A 22751-nucleotide genomic window follows, 5' to 3' on the forward strand; every position below is an offset into this window, starting at 1 on the left:
CTCTGTCCCCCGTTAGCCCGGGGGTGCCGGAGCAGCAGGTCCTCCGTGAGCTGGTGGCTTAGCAGCACCATCCTTTGCAGGGGGCGCCGCCGGTTCTTTGGCGGGGGTAGCCCTGGGGTGCGGGCTGAGCCCGGGCTGCAGGCTTTGTCGGACAGCCATCGAAGCGCCTTCGATTCGTGCGTGGCTGCGATTGCCTTTTCCTCCCCATTGGGGTTCCTTTAGCTGCTGCCCCGCCGCCCTGGGCCGCCGCCGCCTCCTGGGATGTGAGGCCGGAGGGATGGAGAAGATGGATGCAGGCAAATGGCAGCAGCGTATCTCCCGTTTGCAGAGGAGGCTCCAAGGAGCCGCAGCAATGCAGCGGTTCTGTGGTGGGCTCTCCGGGAGACCCGAGCTCTGCCGCGGGGAGACGGTAGGGCAGTGATCGCTCACAAACCCAGCCCTTTGTGTCTAGGAGGGTCCGAGCAGCCGCTGTGATTTGTATTAAATTCTTTTTTTCTGATGAAAATGGAGCCGGATTTGTTAATGACTCTCTCAGACCCAGGGAGCAAATCGGAGCGGGCATCGCTGCTGACTCTGTTTGCCGAGCAGAATGGGAGGTATCTCATCATGGAGCAGAGAGGGCAGCTGCCTAGCCCAGACCTGGTGCTGGTCCCCAGAGAGACGCCCCCGGACGCCCCTTTGTTCCTGGGGCCCTCTTTACAAGAGAGGGAGAGTGGGCCAGTGGTGCTAGAGCAGGTTTTGGGGGAGATGAAGCTACCCGGGCTGGATCCTACGCTGTTCTCAGATAGGCCCATTGAGTATTTATACCGCATGGAAAAGCAGGAGAACGGCCTCTTGGACCAAGACACGACCGACCCAATCAGCGACCTGGAACAAGAGTCAGGTGCAGGTGATAATCATCATGGTTGCCCCCAGAGTGATTTTGATTTGAACCTTTCTCTGGTGCAGGGTGCACTGGCCTCTGCTCAGATCACAGATTTGGAGGAGCAGTTCTTCTCTCTCGTGCTGGACCAGGCTGTTTCTTCTCCTCTTCGGGATTTACAACTCAGGAGTGCTGGGCTAAGTCCAAAGGATTCAAACAAGGGAGAAAGCTTTCCTGAAAGCAGCGAAATCCTGCAAGCAGAAGGGGAGTTTTACTTAGGAATGGAGACCTCCCAGGAGGAGAACCACTCTGAAGGACTCACTCCAACTTCCCCTTGGACTAAAGAGACAGAAGATTACATATCCCAAAGCTGCCAGGAGATACTTTTAAGTACCCAGGATTTGTCCCAGATTGACAAGGAGATGGACCTCTTCCCCACTTTCCATTCCTCTAGCAACCTGAGCCAGCCCCCGGAGTTTGCCCAGCCTGATTCCATAACTAATGACTCTCCAGGCTGTCAAGAAGAGGAGCCCCGTCTCCGAGCTGTGTTTGATGCCCTAGACCAAGATGGGGATGGCTTTGTGCGGATAGAGGAGTTTGTTCAGTTTGCTACAGTCTATGGTGCAGAACAGGTAAAATTATCAGCTGTATTTCACTTAGGCCGAGGTGCCTGTAAATGGTTACTCTTTTCACTCCTACTAAGGAACATTCTGTTCTGTTGTTCAGGTATGTTTCTCTTTTGTGCATAAAAATGGTGTATATGTATTGTAAGTCTTATGTACTATAAGACTTCAGTATTACATCTCCTATAATGAGCTTTCAATATGTATTTTCCAGCAGTGTGTTTATAATAATGTTAAGGGTCTGAGGTCCCTCTTCTGTAGTCCTGACTTGGGCAAAGCTCCTGTTGACTTTGATCAGTATCATAACTCTAAGGGGGGGGTGTCAATAAATTGACAAAAGCCAGCATTATTACACTTGCACAGTGCTGAGCTCCTCCTGTTGTGCTTAGGTATTGTAGCATGTGGTATTGTATGGCAAATTAAGTGCTGTTCTAATTTCATGTGAATTTTGGACACAGACTGATACCCTTATTTTTAAAATGTCTTAAATTGCCACTCACATTTCCTATGATTTCTGGTCCTTTCTCTTATGTTTTGATGGGGAAAATTTTGTTTGCTAGTTATGGGTTTGTAGGTCCTTCTTACTTTGCATCTGTTTTCAGTAGCTTGACCTCTCAGCCTGATGTATTTAAACCGTTATTCTTTAGAGAACCTGTAATATACCCATACCCCTCTTTACTTGTAGAATTTCTGAGCGAGTGGGCTCCCAGCTCTATGAAAGACAATTTGTTGATGCATTAATTTATGAACCCTGCCATTGCATTTTAGACTTCTTTGCTTATCCAGGCCAACTTCTTCAGATTATTCATATAAGCCGAGTATTTAGGTAGAGTGTGTACAATGGGGCCTTGATAAGCTTGTATCTTTCTGGGTTCCTTACACCTCAGAATTGTGGCAGTTGGTAAACACTTGCATGTGTATCATATAAGGCACCTTCCTGAGGAAAATAAAGTAAAATTTGACAACTGGGAGTTTTGAAAGCTTGCTTGTTAGAAATGAGATTGAGGCAAATAGTAAAAAGTAGGTAAAGCAGTGCTTCAAATGGACCAAAGAAGAAAAATCAAAATGAGCTAAAGTTCAAGTATATGTTTGCTAATGAAGTGTTACGAACCCAATTTAACTTAGACCATTTGCTAGTGTTTGTGGACACTATATTTCCTGTATCTGCTTGCTCTTGTTAAACACAATAGTAGGTATTAAGTAGCTCAGTTTTTGATGGGTACAACTTGTGTGTGTGTGTGTGTGTGTGTGTGTGTGTCTTGTTTCTATTGTACTATGGTGAGTTTGGATTTTGATATATCCCTTTGTAGCAGATCAAATGTGGTATGGTGTAATATGAAGTCACCTGGTACGACCCAAAATGTGAATTAGCAGCTGAGGTTTCCTACAAGGAGGAAGAAATTAGTCAGTTGCTATCTCATTTTTGGTTTGTACTGATACCTACATAAACCTAAGACTGTATTCAAAATGACATTATACGCACACAAAAATGCATCTTAAAAAGATTGAGTATTTATCCAGTGAGGAGATTTACCTGGTCTTCTGTACGGACCTGGTACATAAAGATATAATTTGCTGTGAAACAGCACACAATATGTTGAACTTCTGGGGGAGGGAAGTTGTCTGTAATCTTGTTTTCTAATTGTTTTTAGAAAAAATATCCATATAAAAGCAGCAACAAGCCAACATGTCTTTTCCTTGTAAGTCACAAAAGGGAAGGGAACTCAAGTCTGTGATATACTGGGTTAAGGGATAGTGTGTAGGTCTGTTACCAACTTGTTACATGCCTAAATAGGTAGCATAATAGAAATGACAAAGACGAAGGAAAGTTATAAACAAAATGACACTTCTGTGTAGCTTCATAGGAAGGAGCGTTTGCTTTCCTAGGCTTAAGTCATCTATTTGAAAATTTCATAGCCTCTTACAGCCCCCAAAAGATAAAGTAGTAACGAAACCTTCACTTCAGAGAATGAAAGATTACTCTGTTTTGTTGCCCTCCCCCCAAACTCCAAAACTCTTGGGTTGGTGGGAGGGTTTGCTGAAGAGCCATGTGCTCTTCCCACTGCCCCATCCGCCTCTCCGCTTGCTACAAGAGCGAGGGACAAGCCAGAGTCCTAACCTCTAGTTGTGGCATTATGTTTCCATCCACATATTTAAATTGTTCTTGGAAGTACAAGTTGTAAACCACGTCCCAATGGAAATCTGTGGAGAACTACAGTAGAAGCTGTAGGACTCTCTCTTCCTTCCCTCCCCTTGCAAACTGCAGAATTTTAATAAACTCTTCTAGCGGGCTACTTCAGAAATGAGTGGAGGTTTCTTTGCTTAAACATATTCTTATAAGGAAATATAAACACTCAACCTGTGAATGTATAACTAATGCAAAATACTACCAGAACTTAAATACAGTGAACTTCATTATGAAACATTTACTGTAAACATTTTAAAATGTAGTTCTAATAGGTAGTAGCAAATGTTTTGGACAAAGTGGCGCAAAATTATGAAACACTCAAGCCCACAGTAAAAGGAGGAGGGATTTGGAATTCCTTGCCCTCAGGTGTGTATTCCCTGTCTGTCTCTTTCTAGAGACAAGGCAATTCCTACAACAGGGTGCAGACAGTCCCTCCATCCAAACATGGCCCTCAGTTTTGGTAATATATTTGGTAAACCCATTAACATTACAGGTTGCTCACAACTTTTGTTGTTGTTGTCTTGGGGATGAAAATTAAAATGGAGCCTAGCAATTTTAACTTGTTTAACTATGTATAATCACATGATAGTCTTCCTATACTAAGCAATCCAAATCAATAGAACATAAGGGCATACAGATTATGTGCAACAAATATGTGGGTTTTTTCGCACTTGCTAACAGTGCAATCAAGTTTAAGATTAATTACAAATTCATTTTAAGATTAAGAGTTATCGCTGTATCACCTTGCTCAAGTCTCCCATCCTTTCTGTACTTCAGTTTTCCTATCTGTAAAATGGGAATAACACCAACCTCCTAGGGATGTTAGTTAATTAAAATTTGTAAAGCACTTTGAGATACTTTAATTTCTCTAGCATCATCTATTCTTAGTGCTATTTATTACTGTCTGATCAGTGTACCAGTTTACACCAATGCAGTGTCTTTTGAAAAATGATCGTTTTAAACATGAGACAAAATGCAGGGTTCTGTTTTCATTCTGTCTCATGATCCTAGATCAAATGTGCTCAGTTTACAAGTTTTCTTCTTTTTTAAGTCTATCAGTTGTGTCCCCCCCCCCTAAAATCTGAAGATTCTGCTTTGTTCCTTCTGCATGAGCATAGAATATCAGGGTTGGAAGGGACCTCAGGAGGTCATCTAGTCCAACCCCCTGCTCAAAGCAGGACCAATCTCCAGACAGATTTTTGCCCCAGATCCGTAAATGGCCTCCTCAAGGATTGAGCTCACAACCCTGGGTTTAGCAGGCCAATGCTCAAACCACTGAGCTATCCCTCCCCCCATGATTAGTGACAACGCTGAAATGTATTATAGGGCAGGGGTTCACCTTTTTCTTTTTAACCCCCCCCCTCCCTCCCAACATGCTATAAAAACTCCACAGCCCAGCTGTACCACAACTGTTTTTCTCCATATAAAAACCAGGGCTGGCAATGAAGGGTACCAAGCAGGGCAACTGCTCAGGGCCCCCATCACCGGGGCACCGTAAAGCCAAGTTGCTCAGGCTTCGGCTTGAGCTCTGGGTGGTAGGTCTCGGGGCTGCAGTCCTGTGCAGTGGGCTTTGGCTTTCTGCCTTGGGCCCTAGCAAGTCTAACGCTGGCCATGCTTGGCGGACCCTCTGAAACCTGCCCGTGGGCCCCCGGACCCCTGGCTGAGAACCACTGTTGGTGTATAGCTTGTATATAGAAATGTATTACTTTATATGTAGTTCTTGACACCTTCAACATTTACTTCCTGGAACAGCAAGTACTGGAACGTAGAACTGAGACCTAAGTAAGGTGCAGGAATTGGTTCAAGAAATAACTTTAGTTGAGCCAATAAATAATAGGGACCATAGTTAGGCTCAATGGCCTTGTAGTAACAGTTGACAGTAACAAACTAGCATTATGACACTGAAATTTACTAGAGAGATTAAAAACAAAGGAAGCGTTTTTTTTTTTTTTTTTTTTAAAGCACTAAAATCAAATGTGAGGAAACTAAAATCATGTGATACATCGAGAGGCTATTTAAGTATCCATAATGGAGTTGTTGATGGCATGCATACCTCTGAATAAAAAAGGAAGCAGGAGGGCAAGGAAAAACAGTATGGCTAAATGGAAAGGGACAGGCAGTTATTTGGTATCCTTAGAACATGGAAATCCAGCCTAGGTGAAGCTAATGGACAGAAACAAAAAATGCTAGGTAAAGTGGAAATTAGACGGTATAAGGGGGAATTTCAAGTCATAAGCAAGAAAATCTTTATATATTTTCTTGCTTATGACTTGAAATAGATTTTCTTGCCAGGACATTTTCAAGACCATTAGTAGGTTTACTGGATTACCAGGGAGTAAATGGAGCCATTAGGGAGGATAATGATCTCGTAGAGAAGAGAAATGACTTCTTTGCACCAGCCATCACCACGCGGGATGGTAGAGAGATACCTGCTTTTCTCAATAAAGATGAGGTACTGAAATAGATTGAGACGTAAAAGAGGAGGCACTGTAATCAACTGATACATTTTAAGAAAAACAAGTAATCAGAACCAGGATTCACTCAAGAGTTCTGAAGGAACTTAAGTATGGAGTGGCTACAAAAACTTGCAGTATCTAATAAAAATTGATACACATACCTCCAGTCCTCCTGTATAGTTATCTTTTGCTATCTTTAAAGAAGGTGCAAGGGGATGGTACTTGGAATTTAGACTGCTGAGTTTACTGCTGTGCCAGATTAGTTGATTGATGCAATCATTTAGTTATAAAACCTAGATAAATATCAAAGTAGGGGGACAAAGTAGCTTTGATTTTTGTGACAAAAATCATGTCTGTCTAATCTATTAGAATTCTTTTGAGCATGTCCTCAAACTAGTGAATAAAGGAAAGCTGGTATATATGATTAATTAAGGTATTCAAAAGTTTTTTGGCAAGGTTCCTTGAAAGACACTATTAAAGGAACTTTGTAGTTATGAGGTGAGAGAGGTAAAATACTATCCTGGATTAGAAGTTAAGAGAGGGAAAACGAAGAACAGGAATACACTGTCAATTTTCAAAATGGTAAAGAGTTAGCAGTAGAGTACCCCATGGATCTGTACTATGAGAGGTACCTTTAAAAAAGGATGAACTGTGTGATGGCAACAATTGACAATGATACTATTGTTTAGGATAGTGCAGGCCGGAGAACACGGCGAGAACTCTAGAGGGACATAAAGCAGTGCGACTGGATAGCACAATGTCAGATGAAATTGATGTCAAAAGCAAGGCAATACACATTAGAAGGAATAATTTGAACTAGTCATACAGTGTACATTACTAAATTTCTTATGTGGTTATGGTTTAAAAACCTGGGACAGCTTTATTTTAAAAAATTAAGTATTGTGTTTGTGTCTTCTTAAAAAGAAAAGTTAGGATAAAGAATGAGAGAGAAAAATACTGAATATATTATAATGCTATTACATAAATCAACAATATGCTTTCACATGGAATACTGTATTCATTTGTGGTCACCCTATTTCAAAAAAAGATACAGAGAAATAAGAGGGGTCCACAATGTGTGATGCCAAAGATTAGAGGCATGGAAAGACTTTATTATGGGGAGAGGTTAAACAGCTTAAAACTTGAGTTCAGAGAGGAAGTAAATAAGAGGGGATGTAATAGTTATATAAAATGAATGGTATAGAGAGGGTTAATTGGGTGTTCCTATGTTCTCTCACTATACAAAAACAAGGGGATGCTAATCAAATACCAACATATTTAAAACACATAAAAGGTTTTTATGCAATGCACAATGAACCAGTGTAAATCATTGCAGCAAAGTGGACCAGGAACTTTGTATTCTGACAAGTTTTGTTTTATATGTTGTGATTTGAAGAAGAAAAAAAAAAAACTTTTTTGATCCAAAAGATTACTGGTTGGAGGCTTCTCCCCCTTAATAGAATAAGAAAAAATAGAGACGGAAAGGGCCTGTTACACAATGTGATTTATCCACCTAGGTTAAATGAAAGATTAGCCCCTACATCCGAAGAAGTGGGTTGTAGCCCACGAAAGCTTATGCTCTAATAAATTTGTTAGTCTCTAAGGTGCCACAAGTACTCCTGTTATTTTAGCCCCTACAGTTTGTCTAATCTAGTTTTAAATGTGCCAAGCAATAGGGCTTTTTTGCTTTCTCTTGGGAGTGGCCTACATCCTAACACATCTTACTGTGGTATTTTTTGGATAATGAGCTTGTAATATATCCCATCACTCCTAGTTAGATCCTCTTGTTATAATCTACCCTGGCCCTTGATGTTTACATCTTTCAGATATTTCTTGGGTAACCATATTGCTTCTCTTCTACTTCCACATGAGCTGTTGCTTAGTCAAGCTTTGCATATTTAGTACTTTTCATCTTTCCTCCAGCCCATTTAATCAGTTCTGGTTGCTGTTCTCTGAACTTCCTCCAATTTGTCAACATCTCTTGTAATGAGGTTCCCAGAACAGAAGGCAATGTTCCTGGTGAAATTGCACCTGGGTGTGGTTTCACTCTGTATTCTCCAGTTCACATTTCTTTGTATCCACTGCGCAGCTTACAACATAAAGGTATAACCAAAGAACCAGGGATCTGCACATTAGTCTGTGAAATGGAGAACATGGACTTTTTTGTTATTCCATCAGAGTAAAGCATCTTATTTCAAGACTTATGGGTCATTGTTTTATATGATAGATGAGTGCCTAGAGTATAGTCTGACTTATGACTTCTTGATTAAAGTTCCTCTTGAATCACTGCTGATACATTTGTATTTTGTTCTGTTTGATTTCACTTATTGTAGTTGGATTTAAATCACAGTGCCCCCAGAATCTAACTTAGGGAGAATATATAAAAATCTGTGGGTGAACCTTAATTCTGCAAACTTCTCTGTCTGTCTTTGTGAAAGGAGATTCCTAGTTACATAACGAGTTAATATTTCCCCCTGAAGTATATGAAAACAAGTGGATTCTTAAATCATCTAAATGTGAATGGCACTTACTTTTCTTCCATCTGTACTGCCACTGCAACAACTTTCAAAGGTTTAAAAGGTTGTTTATTTTTGGTGTTTGCTTTTTGGGAATGGAACTAGAATTCCAGTGAGAGAGAGACGTTTTGGGTGTGCGTGTGCGTAGAAGAGAGAGACAGACTCACAATGCCTAGTTTGCCTCTGAACTGCTAAATGAAGTGTGTGGGTGATACAAAACTTCACTTTCCCTCTTATTCTTTTGTCAGTGACAAAACTTCCATTAACTTTAATGATTCAGCTGCCTCAAACATTCAGCTGGGTTGGTTGAAAATCTACCATAGTGATTAGTCTGCTTTTTCCCCCCCTTCAACAGGCATTACATCATTGGTAATAAAACATTCTATGTAGAGGAACTCCAACAGACATGGATCTCTCTCTCCTGTGGCAGGAAAAGCACTTCAGAGGCAGAATACTCCAACAAATATCCAAATTGTATCATGAGAAGTTATGGTTATTGACAGCTAGCTGAAAATGAAAGTCACTTTATCTTTTGAAATGAGAGAGGCCCTATTAAAAGAGATTCTTATTATGGAATATATGTATTAGGAATATGGGGATTTTTTTTTTTTTTTTTTTACTTTAAAAGCATCCCTTTTCAAAATGGACAAAGTAGGTGGAGACGTGTACAGTATCAAAAACAGATCTGAGTGCATGAATGAGGAAAGGAACTGCAGGAAAAAGAGGTCCCTCTGGTTAAAGAAATGGATGAGCACTTGGTTTCTGACCATCACTCTGTCACAGACTTTATCTATGAAGTTGGCTAGTCCATTTAAATCAGAATTTTTTGAAGATTGCCGCTAATTTTTGTCTTAAGCTGTCTGGATTGCCCCTCCCCCTCCACCCTGTGAAATGGATATATTTCCCTACCTCCCAATGTTGTGGGGTAGATAAACTCAGTAGTGTTTGGGAGGGGACAGAAAGTAGAGTTGTGCAGTGAGAAATGAGGAGTATTGAAGGGATGTGGGAGTCCTGGACCTCTCTATTGTGAGGGGAGTTTAGTAACTGCTGGAGGTTGGCATTTGGCCCAGGAACTCTGCTGTGCAGAGAAGGGGAAGGTGGGGATCAAGGGATATGGAAAACATGGGCTGGGTAGCAAGACAGGTCTGTGTGTCTGAGACTGGCATAGAGAACTCTGCCCTTCTAGTGAATGTGCAGAGGACAGATTGTCTGTCAAGTCCCTGGACTGGGACTTGGGAGATGAGATTTCAATTCCTGGCTCTGCCACATACTTCCTGCGTGACATTGGCCAAGTCATTTAACTTCTCTGTGCATCAATTTTCCTTTTCTGTAAAATGTCGGGGGGTACTTCTCTACCTCCTTGGGGTGTTGTGAGGTTAAATTCACTAAGCTTTGAGGGGTGCTTAGCTACTGCAGAGATTGTGGGGGGGGGGCAATATGATCATTGGCTGTGCTTGTGGGTTGGGGTAAGGGCCTCCCCTGCCTGCCAGCCTTATGCTCACTGGGGATCCATGGGCCCTTCGGGGGCTTCTAAGGGGCCCCCATGAGCCTTAATAAGCTCTTCAGGGGGGAGGGCTGACAAGTCTATTTTTGGCTTATTTAGGAGCCAGTTTCAGTTGATTTGGATCTTCGAAAACTGGGGCCCTTTGAGGTAGGGACTGTCCTTACGTCTTTACAGTGCATAGCATAGTGGGCCCTGGTCTGATTGTGGCTTTAGGTGCTACCCCATATAAATGTTCAATAATTTGGCCTACAGCTCAATTTAACTGCTTAGCTTGCAGATCAGTTAGTCATGTTTGCAGGGATGGCAATTAGAAAAATCTGTTTATTTGTAGACTGAAGAAACTTGCTGTGGACTCAATGAGCTGGAAGAAACTTGGGTGCTCATGTTGCCATTTTTAGAGTCCCTTTTCAGATTATAGCTGCACTAGTTGAAATCTGGGGATGGGCGGGGGGAGAGAGAAAGTGAAAACTTTTCAGATTTATTCTTGATCCTGTGCTCCCCAAAGTCAGTGGCAAAACTATAGACTTTAAAGGTGCAGAATCAGGCCTGAGTGCCCTACCCTTTTTAAATTACTTTTTCGTTCCTTTGCTCAGGGTAGAATGTTTCTTCAGGCCTTGATTATATGGTGATGGGTACATATGAAATGCCTAATATGGGTAGATAAGTGTCTGATTCAAACTGCTTTAACTTTGCTTTTCTATCTGGTGGTGGTCAAAATATGGATTAAAGAAAAGAGATGGAAAGTATTTGAAAAGGTTATTACAAGGAAAACATTCCCAATTACTGACAGAAAAATTTAGGACTTGCATTGATAATGCCAAACTGCAGCTTCCTATATAATGCATACACTCCATCTTGGAGTTCTGTTAATCTCTCATCGGAATGCTATCAGAGAATGCTTGAAGATACTAATTTGATTTTAAGTCTTAATCAAGGCTTGTGGCTTTTAGTTTTTTTGTTTCAGAGCACAGTTTGAGGGGACAAGTGTGTGGTGAGAGTCTAGGCCAGCTGCTTTTTGAGGCAGTGTTCTTTTCTATGTCAGGTGCACTTTGCTAGAACCTGAGCTAGCTTCAAACGAATCATCAATTCTCAGGCTTTGATTTCCTTGCTAAAATGTAATCTTATGTTTTTTCAGCCTCTTAGCTATGAAAATGCTTAAAGAGACACTATACTAGCAGCAATTTTACAACTACAGTAAAATTTCAGTTATGAACACATCAGGAATGGAGGTTGTTTGTAACTCTGAACAAAATATTATAGTTATTTCAAAAGTTTACCATTGAACATTGACTTAATATAGCTTTGAAACTTTACTATGCAGAAGAAAAATGCTGCTTTTAACCATCATAATGTAAAATGAAACAAGCACCAAAACTGTTGCCTTACCTTGTCAAATGTTTTTAAACCCCCCCCCCCTTTTTTTTTAGTAGTTTACGTTTAAGCAGTACTGTACTTGCTTTTTTTGGTCTTTGCTGCTACCTGATTGTGTACTTCCAGTTCCAACTGAGTTGTGTGGTTGACTGGTCAGTTCGTAACTCTGGTATTCGTAATTCTGAGGTTCTACAGTAAAAGATAGATATTTAACCTTTGCCATACCTACAGGATAATATCCTCTATAAAATAAAGTGGATGTTTACTTGGGAAAAGTTTCCTTCCCCCAATGGAATAACCCTAGAAGAACAGTACTATTGTCTTCAGTAATCAAAGGGCAGCGGGGTCATCTTGGGAGGTATTTTATTCACTACAATCAAAAATTATTTTTTTGTACAACAATTCTCATCTGCAAGAAATGATTCATAGTTAGAAGTATGTCATATTAAGATTGCTTTCAAAGTTGCTTATATCATTACACAGCTAAACAACCAATTGCATGCATAATATTCCTTTCCACACTTAAAATCAAGACAATAAAATTATTTGCCATTCATTGTTGTCAGATGCTGAGATTCCTTTTGTACTCTTTAAATAAGTGTTTGTCCTCCCAGCTGACTTCATGTCACAGAACAAATGACTTCCTGGTAGCTGCAACCCACAGTTTGTGGGTAGAATAGTCATCTGCTGCTGCTTGGTGCACACATCTAGATTTTTTTTTTTTTATTATTATTATTATTATTTTTTTTTCTGAGACTCTGAGTCAGCCCTAGACTGTAGCTCAACAGCATGACATTAGGGGGAAAAGATTATTTCTTGTATGTGTCAGGTGATGTGACTGCCTTAATTCCTGCTGATGACGATAATCGTGTGCTTCAAGCTTTTGGTCTTCTAACATGGATTTAAAAAAAAAAAAATCTTTCAACACTTATCTGGTCATTCTCGTCTTTGTTTCAAAATCCTTGGCAGCCAATTTCCAAGAAAACCCAGCTGCATCCTTTCCTTCTAATCCCTCAGGCAGGTTCACAATGCTAATATTGTTCAATCAGAGTTCTCAAATGCTTCCAGTCTCTGTTCGTTCTTTATTTTTCCTTTTAATGAGGAATATATCTTTTAGGTTGCTTTGTAGCAATGTGTCTAAGGGCAGATGGCTTTCTCATTTATGTCCATTTTAGTATCTAAGCTAGTGAGCGCTTCTTCTCTATACCACCCTCTTGACCCCCCACCCCTCTTCTCAACAGCTGAGTATGAAGAAGCAATTGTTACCTGGATTTTGTCCATTTTATGCTGCATGGCATGAAATCTCCTTGTAGGTTTGGGAAGAAGATGGCAGCAGCTGGTTTGGTGTCGAGCACATTTGCTGGTGGGAGCAAGTTTGGCTTGTTTAGGCACTTTCAGCAAACAAACAAAAGTATGTTTTGGTCTCTGTTTCCCCAGAAGCTGAGGGCTCTGAGAGAACTAAAATGGTAAGAAATAAATCTGACATTGTCTACCCCTAGAGTTTTGTAGTGGCACTAGGTTTCCTTGCCTCCTGTCAGTCAGATGGTTCCAACCCTCACAAATACTTAAAATACAATTAAAAAAAAAAATACTTGAAAAGCCATTCTTCCTTACTAGGAACTCGCTTACTAGGCCCTGAGTTCAGGATTTCATGTTTCCTATCTGAGGCATCGTGTACACTGTTTTAGTTCTGTTTTAGTAGCTGTTATGGCATCAATTGTTGCTGGTTAGAAGTGGAATCCTGGCCTATTGTTGTCCTTTCCATCTGGCACAGGAGAATAAGTTTGCAGAAAACTGGTAGCTCATGTTACTTTTGAGAAGTAGGTAACTGAATACTATCCTCACCCTATCCTGTTTAGGGATGTCTGTTGTATAGGTTTTCCTTGTCCACATTGCTACGGTGCTTCCTATTTGTAAATGGACCCCTGAATTTCCTTAGACAGTATTATATTCTCAGTTGTTCCCAAAATGAATGAAGAATAAGTAGTTGTTTACCTTTTGGGAATCCCGTCAAACTGGTTTCTTTACCATTTCTCCTCCCCAGTGTTGCTTCATAAATAAACATTCTTATCTGGTAGTGTGGGGTGTTTGAAATACTGTGGTCAAAGCACCTTCAGTTAGCTCTGAACACAAGGAAAAACAAACTCAAATTTAAAATTCCATTGGAATCATCAGCTCTAGAAATGAGCATCTCTTAATGCTATATGGTCATGTATAAAAGGATCCCCGATTTTGATATCTTGCTACTGTATTCATTTTGTTAAACATGCTTGCTCACAAATTTATCCCCAGGGAATTGTATATTTCATACTTTCAACAACTCTTTCTCTAACACATGCCAGAGAGTTTCCATCTCCTGTCTGACTGTAAAGTATATTCTCAGTGCAGCATTAACTGAATGAAAATACTCTGACAGCATTTTTTTTTACTACATCTGCACTACAGCTGTCTGCTTAACGAGCTAAATGAAAACCTTAAGGCATAGTGATACTTCATTGGTGATGGAGTTAATAAGTCATACAAAACAGGACACTGTCAAATGCCCACAAAAAAGCTCTTTCAACTTTTTCATTTTCCATTTCAAAGACATTGAGCCTTCCTGTTTCAAATGGATTTTCAGTGTGATATTTCTGTTTGCAGTAGAGCCTCACTGAAGCATCATAAAGCTGTACTTGAATTGGCAATATTAGGACCTGTAATTCACCACTGGTGCTACCTGTACCAGTGGAGGATGAGGCATACAACCCTGTGCAGAGTAGAGTTGGACAGTAGCGGTTAAAAATACCCAAAGCCTGCATAAACTAGAATTTCCACTGTTGCAACCACTAACAGAACTGCCTCGGGGTGACTTTATAGGTCCTAATTTTCCTAGTGTAGACAAGAACCTAAATGGATGCAGTGAGAGCTAGTATGAATTTAGTGAGGCTTGCAGACTACTGGCCTTTAAGATACGGTCGATGTAAGTCATCACTGTGACGGGTTTGATCACAGAAACTCCCTCAAGACTGTCACTAAATGTGCTGGGATACCACTGAGAACAAACACCCCTGCCAGAGAAGGCTTCCTTCCACTCCCATCTTGCTGAGCTAGACACACCAGTTGAAAGCTTATACAGGGTAAACTCATAAATTTTCTGCCCTCTATAACACTGATAGAGAGAGATGCACAGCTGTTTGCTCCCCCAGGTATTAATTGCTTACTCTGGGTTAATTAATAAGCAAAAGTGATTTTCTAAAAAGTAGGATTTAAGTGGTTCCAAGTAACAGACAGAACAAAGTAAGTTACCAAGCAAAATAAAACAAAATATGCAAGTCTAAGCCTAATACGGTTGGAAACTGAATCCAGGTAAATCTCACCCTCAGAGATGTTCCAGTAAGCTTCTTTCACAGACTAGACTCCTTCCTAGTCTGGGCCCAGTCCTTTTCAGACCAACAATGTGGTTTATGGCCTGGGTCGAGCAGTCACTCACACCCCCGTAGTCACAGTCCTTTGTTCCAGTTTCTTTCAGCATCTCTTTGGGGTAGAGAGGCCATCTGTTGAGCCAGCTGAAGACAAAATGGAGGGGCTTCCAGAGCCTTTTATATTCTCTCTTTTGTGGGCGGAAACCCCTTTGTTCTTTTGTGCAAAATCACAGCAACAAGATGGAGTTTGTAGCCACCTGGGCAAGTCACAGTCCATGAATGATTCAGTTTTTTGCAGGCCGATGCCATTGTTTACATGTTAGTTTGAACGTTCCCAGGGAAGCTCAGATGCGGATTGGTGTCTCCCAAAGTCCATTGTCAGTTAAGTGTTTCTTGATTCGGCACTTACTCAGGATAGTCCTTTCTCCAGAAGCTGACCAAATGCTTCACTGATGCTACTTAGAATCAAACACATTGAGATACAAGTACATAGCCAATATTCATAACTTCAAATACAAAAATTATACAGACAGCATAATCATAACCAGCAAATTACAACCTTTCCTTTACTTGACTTCCTTTGTACAAGATTTGGTGCAGTTATAGGACCTTGGTTGCAACAATGATCTATACGGTCACAGTTCATGTCAGTAATGTCACAATCACTTTTCCCATGGGACAGCTGGGAGATACCATATTTATATTGGTTCCAGTCCAACACTCAAAGCCTTGAAGTAGGGCTACTCCATATACAAATGTTGGCTACTGGTGGTGCTGCTTCTGTGATTTGGGAAGTCCTTGAGGAATGTTGTCAATTGTGAAATGATTGTAAACAAATCCCTTGTGCTGTTAACACCATAGATGACTGAAACTGGTAAGACCAAAACTAATCCAGTTGACTCGTTACTCACTATGTATGCTCTTTTCTTTCTTGCATTTCTCCAAGTTGGACAAAAGTCAGTGTCACTCTTGTTGAGAGTGGGTTTTGCTTTCGGATTCAGTGTTGTGGTGTTCAAGCTGCAGGGCTCCTGAGTTAGTCTTAAAATCAACAGCTGCCTTTTGGAATTAAACAAACAATAAAAATACAATTTCCTCACATGAGATTGTTCTGTTTACAACCCTGCGTTTTGGACCAAGCTTGCATTGGCAGCATCCCGTCGTTGCTCCTGTGCTTCTGCTGTGACCACAGCTGTAAACAGAAACCCAGATGGTGGCAAACTCCAAAGGAGTCTTCAGCTTTGAATGTAGAGGGGGAGGGAAGTGGAATTTACAGCAAATTTGGGGGTTTTCTGAAGCCTCAGTTGTGAGGTTTCCACACAACCTTCTTTGACATCAGTGCAGCTCTGAAAAGAGGGTGTTAGTTTTCTTTGTTCTGGGGTAGTAGAACACACACAATACAATTGGTTCCACTGTCATCTGGATCTTTTTGTGTCTTGCATTTAGGTATATGTCACAAGCTGAAATAGGTATTTAGGGAGAGGGAAGTGGAAACAGCAGTGATTGAACCTTTTTACCTACTGTTAGGGTAACTTTAGAAGTATACCATCTGCAAGACTAGGCGAACACATGTACTCAGTTCTTAGTTTTATGCACTTAACAGCACTCTGTGTATAGTCAGCTTAATTTTATTATTTTTTTTTTTTATTTTTTTTTGAGTTCATGTTTGTATGGGCTTTTTTACATGGCAACATTGGAAATCTTCAGTAGGAAAATGACTGTAAAATCACAAACATTGGCAGGGGAACATAGGGAGTAGGTATATTACAGGCAGTCCTCTACTTTGATGTTCGACTTACGACGTTTCTGAATTGACACCCTGATTGGACTTACGACAGTTGATTTCGACTTTACAATGCTCGGTCCCACAATGGAGTGGATTGCGGTTGAGTTACAACATTTCAACTTCCAACGCAGTTTTTAGGAACCAATTGTGTCGTAAGTCTGAGGACTGCCTGTACTTGGAATTTAGTTAATTAAAAAGAGTAGTTTCAAGTTGATTGTGTCCCTCTAAAGTAAGTTTAAAAAAAAAAAAAAGTGTTCTAAACATTCTGTCTGCTTTGTGGTAGCAGTAACAAGTCCTGTGTGCATGGACGGGGCCTGGTTCTGAATTTTGGCATGGCCTCTGTTTTGGCAGTTTGGCTCTTCTCTTGGCCTAAATGCCAGGGTTAAGTGAGTACAGAAACTTAAGGCCCAGTACTGTGGCATATTTGCAGAGCACTATCGAGGACAACTGCCTTTCTGCTTCATCTATTTGTAAGTGATCAAGAGTACTTTAGTTTCCACTTCTAGCTGTCTTATTTAATGAATGTTAGCATTTGTGGATGGGGCTGAGTTGATGTTTTGGAGACTCTAGCTAAAAACAGCACAGGAGGTAGATATGCTGCCTGGACAATAGACCTCAAACGTGGCTTGGAAAGTTTTAATTTTTCATGCCCATCCAAACCTGGGTCTAGCTACTTAAATTGTGGTCAGTCAAGCATACCAATTACTAACAACTCTGGTAGTGATTTTGTGATCCCGAGAGCTATTCACTCATTGCTGGACTGAGAACTCCAACTCATTTCATACAGTATACTGAACCATCATCACATGGGCTTAGTACAATGTGGGATAGATATAAACTGACAACCTAAAGGTGGAAAAATTCCTTATTCTATTACTCAGACTTGGAGCTTGTCCCTCATCCCCCCCCCCCAGTCTTATCTTTTCTTTGTAAGTGTTAAAGTTACTGCTCTGTAAGCCAGATTGTCTGTGTTAGTAACATTCAAGTAGTGTTGTGATCACATCTATGGGGTGTAAATTCTGCTCACGAGCGTGGTTGGCTTAGCTTTAATGGCTAGAAAAGTACACTCACTGTTAAATTTATGCCTTATTTCCAGTCTGAACTTGTCTAGCTTCAACTTCCAGCCACTGCATTGTGTTTTATACCTTTCTCTGCTGGATGGAAGAGCCCATTATTAAATATTTGTTCCCCATGTAGGTATTTAGACTGTGATCAAGTCACCTCTTAACCATTTCTCAGGGAGCTCAATCTATTTAGCTTATCACTATAAGGCAGGTTTTGTAAACCTTTTAATCATTCTTGTGGCTCCTCTCTGAACCCTCTCCAATTTATCAACATCCTTCTCGAATTGCAGATATCAGAACTGGCCACAGAATTACAGCAGTGGTCTCACCAGTGCCAAGTACAGAGGTAAAATAACCTCTCTGCTCCTACTTGACTCCTCGAGGTTCAGGGCCGGCTCTAGGTTTTTTGCTGCCCCAAGCAAAAAATTTTTTGGCTGCCCCCCCCCGTGCTTTTTTTTGGCTTTTACACATGTTTGCACTTTGCAGTTTTGTTTTGACTGTTTAAAATTAAAAAAAAAAAATGAAAACAGAGAATGTGTAGGGGAGGAAGGCAGCAGCCTCTGGGGCTCCAGCAGGCAGAAGCTCCCCAGGGGTCCTGGGGACCCTCCCGCCTGGCCCGACTCTTACCTTGCTGCAGATCTGGCCTGAGGTGGAGTCATCTCTGGTCACCGCCGCTCCCAGGGCCAGGGGTTGGGGCTGCCGCTGGATCCCAGCCCTGCTCATCCTTGGGCTTCGCCTTAGCCCTGGCACGAGCTGGGCTCAGCCCGGGCTGTCGCTCCGCTCCCCTCTCCCCTCCCCTGGCAGGAGGCGGCAGAGAGGAGGAGGAGGCAGAGGCGGGGACAAGCCGAGGAGGAGCGGACTGTCCGGGCGCCATGTTACCCCGTCTCTGCAGCCGGAGCAGGGCCGCGCTACCGGCTCCCGTCTGAGGGGGGGGGGTGGCCGTTTCCCGCTGCCCGCGGGAGAGCGGCGTGAACAAGCTGAGGAGCGGCCCGTCCTCTGAAGCCGGGGCAGGGCCGCGCTACAGGCTCCCGCCGCTCTCCCGCTGTCAGCGCCCACCCCCCAGGCGGAGCCTGTAGCGCGGCCCTGCTCCGGCTGCAGAGGAAGGGCCACTCCTCGGCTTCTTCACGCCACTCTCCCGCGGGCAGCGGGAAGCAGCCACCCCCCCAGGCAGGCGCCGGTAGCACGGCCCTGCTCTGGCTGCAGAGGACGGGCCGCTCCTCGGCTTGTTCACGCCACTCGGCAGCGGGAAGCGGCCCCCCCCTCAGGCAGGCGCCGGTAGCACGGTCCTGCCCCGGCTTCAGAGGACGGGCCGCTCCTCTGCTTGTTCGCACTGCTCTCCTGCGGGCAGCGGCTACTTCCCCCCCAGGCGGGAGCTGGTAGCTCAGCATTTTGCCGCCCCATACATTTTGCCGCCCTAGGCACCAGCTTGTTTAGCTGGTGCCTAGAGCCGCCCCTGCAAGGTTCCCCTGTTTATGCATTCAAGGATCACATTAGCTCTTTTGGCCACAGTGTCTCACTGAGAACTCACATTCAGCTGATTATCCACCATGACCCCAAATTTGTTTTAGAGTTACTGCTTCCCAGAATAGAGTCCCCCATCCTGGGAGTCTTGCCTAAATTTTTTTCCTGGATGTATACATTTACATTTAGTCATATTAAAACCAACATTCTTTGCCCCCAGTTTACCAAGCAATCCAGATTGCTCTCTACTAGTGACCTCTTCCTTATTTACCACTCTCCCAATTTTTGTATCATATGCAGACTTCTATCAGTGATGATTTTATACTCTGTTCCAAGTCACTGATAAAAATGTTAAATAGCATAGGGTCAAAAACTGATCACACTAGAGACACATCCACACAGTGATGATTCCCCATTTACAATTACATTTTGTGGCCCATCAGTTAACCAGCTTTTAACCCATTGACTGTGCCATGTTATATCATTCTAGTTTTTTAATCAAAATGTTGTGGGGTACCAAGTCAAATGCCTTTCAGACACCTAACTATATTACATCAGCGCTATTCTCTTTATCAACAAAGCTTGTAATCTTCTCCAAAAAAGGTATTGTTAGTTTGGTAAGATCTGTTTTCCATAAACCCATGTTGATTGGCATGAATCTGTCATTGATCTCCGCAGCAGTTCCCCGGCTATTCCAAACCTGGGCACTCTCGAAACTTTAGTGTTTTTGGAATAAAACCTACTGAAGAATGTTCTGAAAATGAGTTATTAGCTACAAGTGTAACTTTAATGCCCTCGTGACCAAGATGGAGTCTGCTCTGCAGGCAGCCTTGGCCAAGAGAAGGCGCGCGCAGGAATGCAGCAGAAATCCCTTCCACCCCAGGGGCACCTGTTCCAAACCCCCCAGAGTGAACACACACACCCACAGGAAAAGTACAATGGATATAACAAAGGGAAATATTTATTTACAGAGGGATGAGAGGAGAAAAACAACTAAGGGAAATATAGGGGGAGTAGTAAAACAGGGCTGCATCCAAGCCAAGGCCCCACAGGCCCAGTGGTAGCACAGTCTGGAAGGGCAGACACTGAGCAATGTGTCTGCACACAGAGTTCAGGAATCCTGAGCAAAGTTCCAGTCCAGTGGTGAGTCTTGGGTGCTCCTGGTCGTCTTCGGCGCCAGTGAACTTTCCCCCAGCAAACCCCTCTGGTGCCCTCTTCTGCAGCTCTCTGCAAAGCCACACAGAGCGACCACCTCCCCACTTAACTAGCGACAGCCTCCCTCCTTGTTCCCAATGCAGAGTCCCAAGCCCCAGTACTCCCGGCCCCATGCAGCTCTGGGCAGCAGTGATACTGGGTCCAGATCCAGCCTGTCCTTCTCGGGCGATTCCTCCCTGGCACAGTGCTCCTCCTGGCTCCTGTCCTGGGGTGTCCCCGTTCAGCCCTGTCCTTCCCAGGCTTCAGGCAGGTTCTCTCTGCTGCTCCCTTTGGGAGGGCCTGCAGGCTGCTCTCCCTCTCCGCTCCAGCGCCACCCCCTGGAGTTTCCCTCCTTTTTTCTTACTCTTCCCCTCCCCCCTAGGAAAAAGATTTAAAGGGGCCATGCTCTCTAAACCCCAAAGGGGTTACACAAGTAAAAAAGGGGGTGGGGGGAAGAGTGCTATTGGAATTAATCATTAGAAAAAACAGAAATAGACATCTGTGTCTAGATCAGAAATAAAACCCTTCCAAAAAGAGAACTTGAGCAGTTAGTTTATGGACCTGCTTTTTGTGAAACATATTTATAGTGGCACTTCCACAACAGAGTTCTAGGTTCCTTAGACATATCTATGGAAGGTAGATACTGACTAAATTTACATAATTTTCTTGGCAACTGACTGAAGCCACCGAGTATGACTGACTTTCCTGTTCAAACCAGAGAGGGAAATCCCCATCCTTCTTGACACAAAGACTCTATGGCTGGACTTTACAGGTCTAAGCAGCCTAGAGTATCCTCTTGCAGTCATCCTTCTGTCATACAGGATCTTCCCCACTAAATCCCTAATGCCAAGACGGGTGATGGATGACTGAAATGGTCATGGATCGAATCTAGATTACTGGTTTGATGCTATCAGTCTATCACTTAGCCGGCGTGGTCTAGATCTGCTCTAATCTAAGGGAAGCTTTCTGTATCTTCAACCCTTGATCCCTCTGATCTTGTAACCCAGTTGGTTTCAAAAGCATCATTCCCAAGGTTCCCTTTCTTCTGACATCTGATGTGGTAGTATAGTGTGTTGGTTTTGTTTCTAGTAGCTTGCAGTGTGCTAGGTGTGTACAAATACAAAAGAAGCTATGTTGCTGCTCCAAAAAGCCCGTATGCCGATGCAGAGAGACCAAAAGGAAACAACAAACAAGGTGGCCAGGGGGTGAAGAGCTACATCCTGATAGAAGGGTTTAACAATGCATGTCTTGAGAGTCCCAAATCACAGTATTGTCATAGTTGCTGGTCATGGTAGAGGTGTGTGATAAATGAAGGGGGGGGGGGCAGGGAAGGTAGCTCCCTTTTATGGACCCAGCCAGCCAATTAGCTATAAAATCCCGCTTAGTAGCTGTTCTCTACTTGCTTTACCTGTAAAGGGTTAAAAGTCTCACTGCTATGCATAGGTAAAAAGAAGTGAGTGGGCACCTGGCAAAAAGAGCCAATGGGAAGGCTAGAACTTTTTAAAATTGAAACAAGACTCCCCTTTTGTCTGCTCTCCTGAAGAGAAGGGTCCGAGCAGCTATGCTGTAAGAGCTTGGGCCAGGTATGAAAAAAATCATCAATATCATACCTAGAGACTACTCATTTAAAAGCCCCAGATATGTAAGTAGATCAGGAAATGTCTAGGAAGACGCAATTAGGTTTATTCCTTTTATTTCATTATGGCTTGTGGATTCCTCTGTGCTAACCACAGGTGCTTTTGTTTTGCTTGTAACCTTTAAGCTGGATCTCAAGAGAGCTATTCTTGATGCTTAATCCTTGTAATTGGGGTTTTTTTTTTTTTTTTTAAATCTAGCAAAAATGCTAGGTTCCTGGATGTATATTTTTTTTCTTTTATTAATACAGAAAATTTACTCTTTTTTTTTTTTTTTTTTTTTTGAACAGAATTGAATTTTTGTGTCTTAAGAGCTTTGTGCACACGTTGTTTGTTTAAATTAGCTGGTGGCAACAGCTGATTTCCTTTGTTTTTCTTTCTCACCTCTTCCCCAGAGGAGGGGTGAAAGGGCTTGAGGGTACCCCACAGGAAGGAATTCCCAAGTGCGTAGGGTGACCAGATAGCAACTGTGGGGAAAAAAGGGACGGGGTGGGGGGTAATGGGCACCTATATAAGAAAAAGTCCCAGAAAATGGGACTGTCCCTTTAAAAACAGGATATCTGGTCACTCTACAAGTGCGCCTTCCTGGGTTCTCAAAGGGGTTTTTCACTTGGGTGGCAGCATCTACCCATCCAAGGTCAAAGAAAAGCTGTAACCTGCGAGTTTAATACAAATCTGGAGTGGCCAGTATTAA

At 42.6% G+C, this 22751-nt stretch overlaps 1 protein-coding gene across 4 annotated transcripts in view; it reads left to right on the forward strand.

The window, feature by feature from the left end:
* The first annotated feature begins 498 nt into the window (after window positions 1-498).
* RAB11FIP3 (RAB11 family interacting protein 3) overlaps window positions 499-22751 on the forward strand; it is a 170477-nt gene continuing 148224 nt past the window's right edge. For 2 of the 4 annotated variants that reach the window (XM_065412276.1, XM_065412277.1), the window contains exon 1: window positions 499-1494. In XM_065412276.1, coding sequence (XP_065268348.1) covers window positions 499-1494 — 996 coding nt within the window. The remainder of the gene's footprint in view (window positions 1495-22751) is intronic. The other 2 variants (XM_065412278.1, XM_065412279.1) reach the window with 1 other exon arrangement.

This window comes from Emys orbicularis, chromosome 10, assembly GCF_028017835.1.
Source record: "Emys orbicularis isolate rEmyOrb1 chromosome 10, rEmyOrb1.hap1, whole genome shotgun sequence".
NCBI classification, from domain to species: Eukaryota; Metazoa; Chordata; order Testudines; family Emydidae; genus Emys; species Emys orbicularis.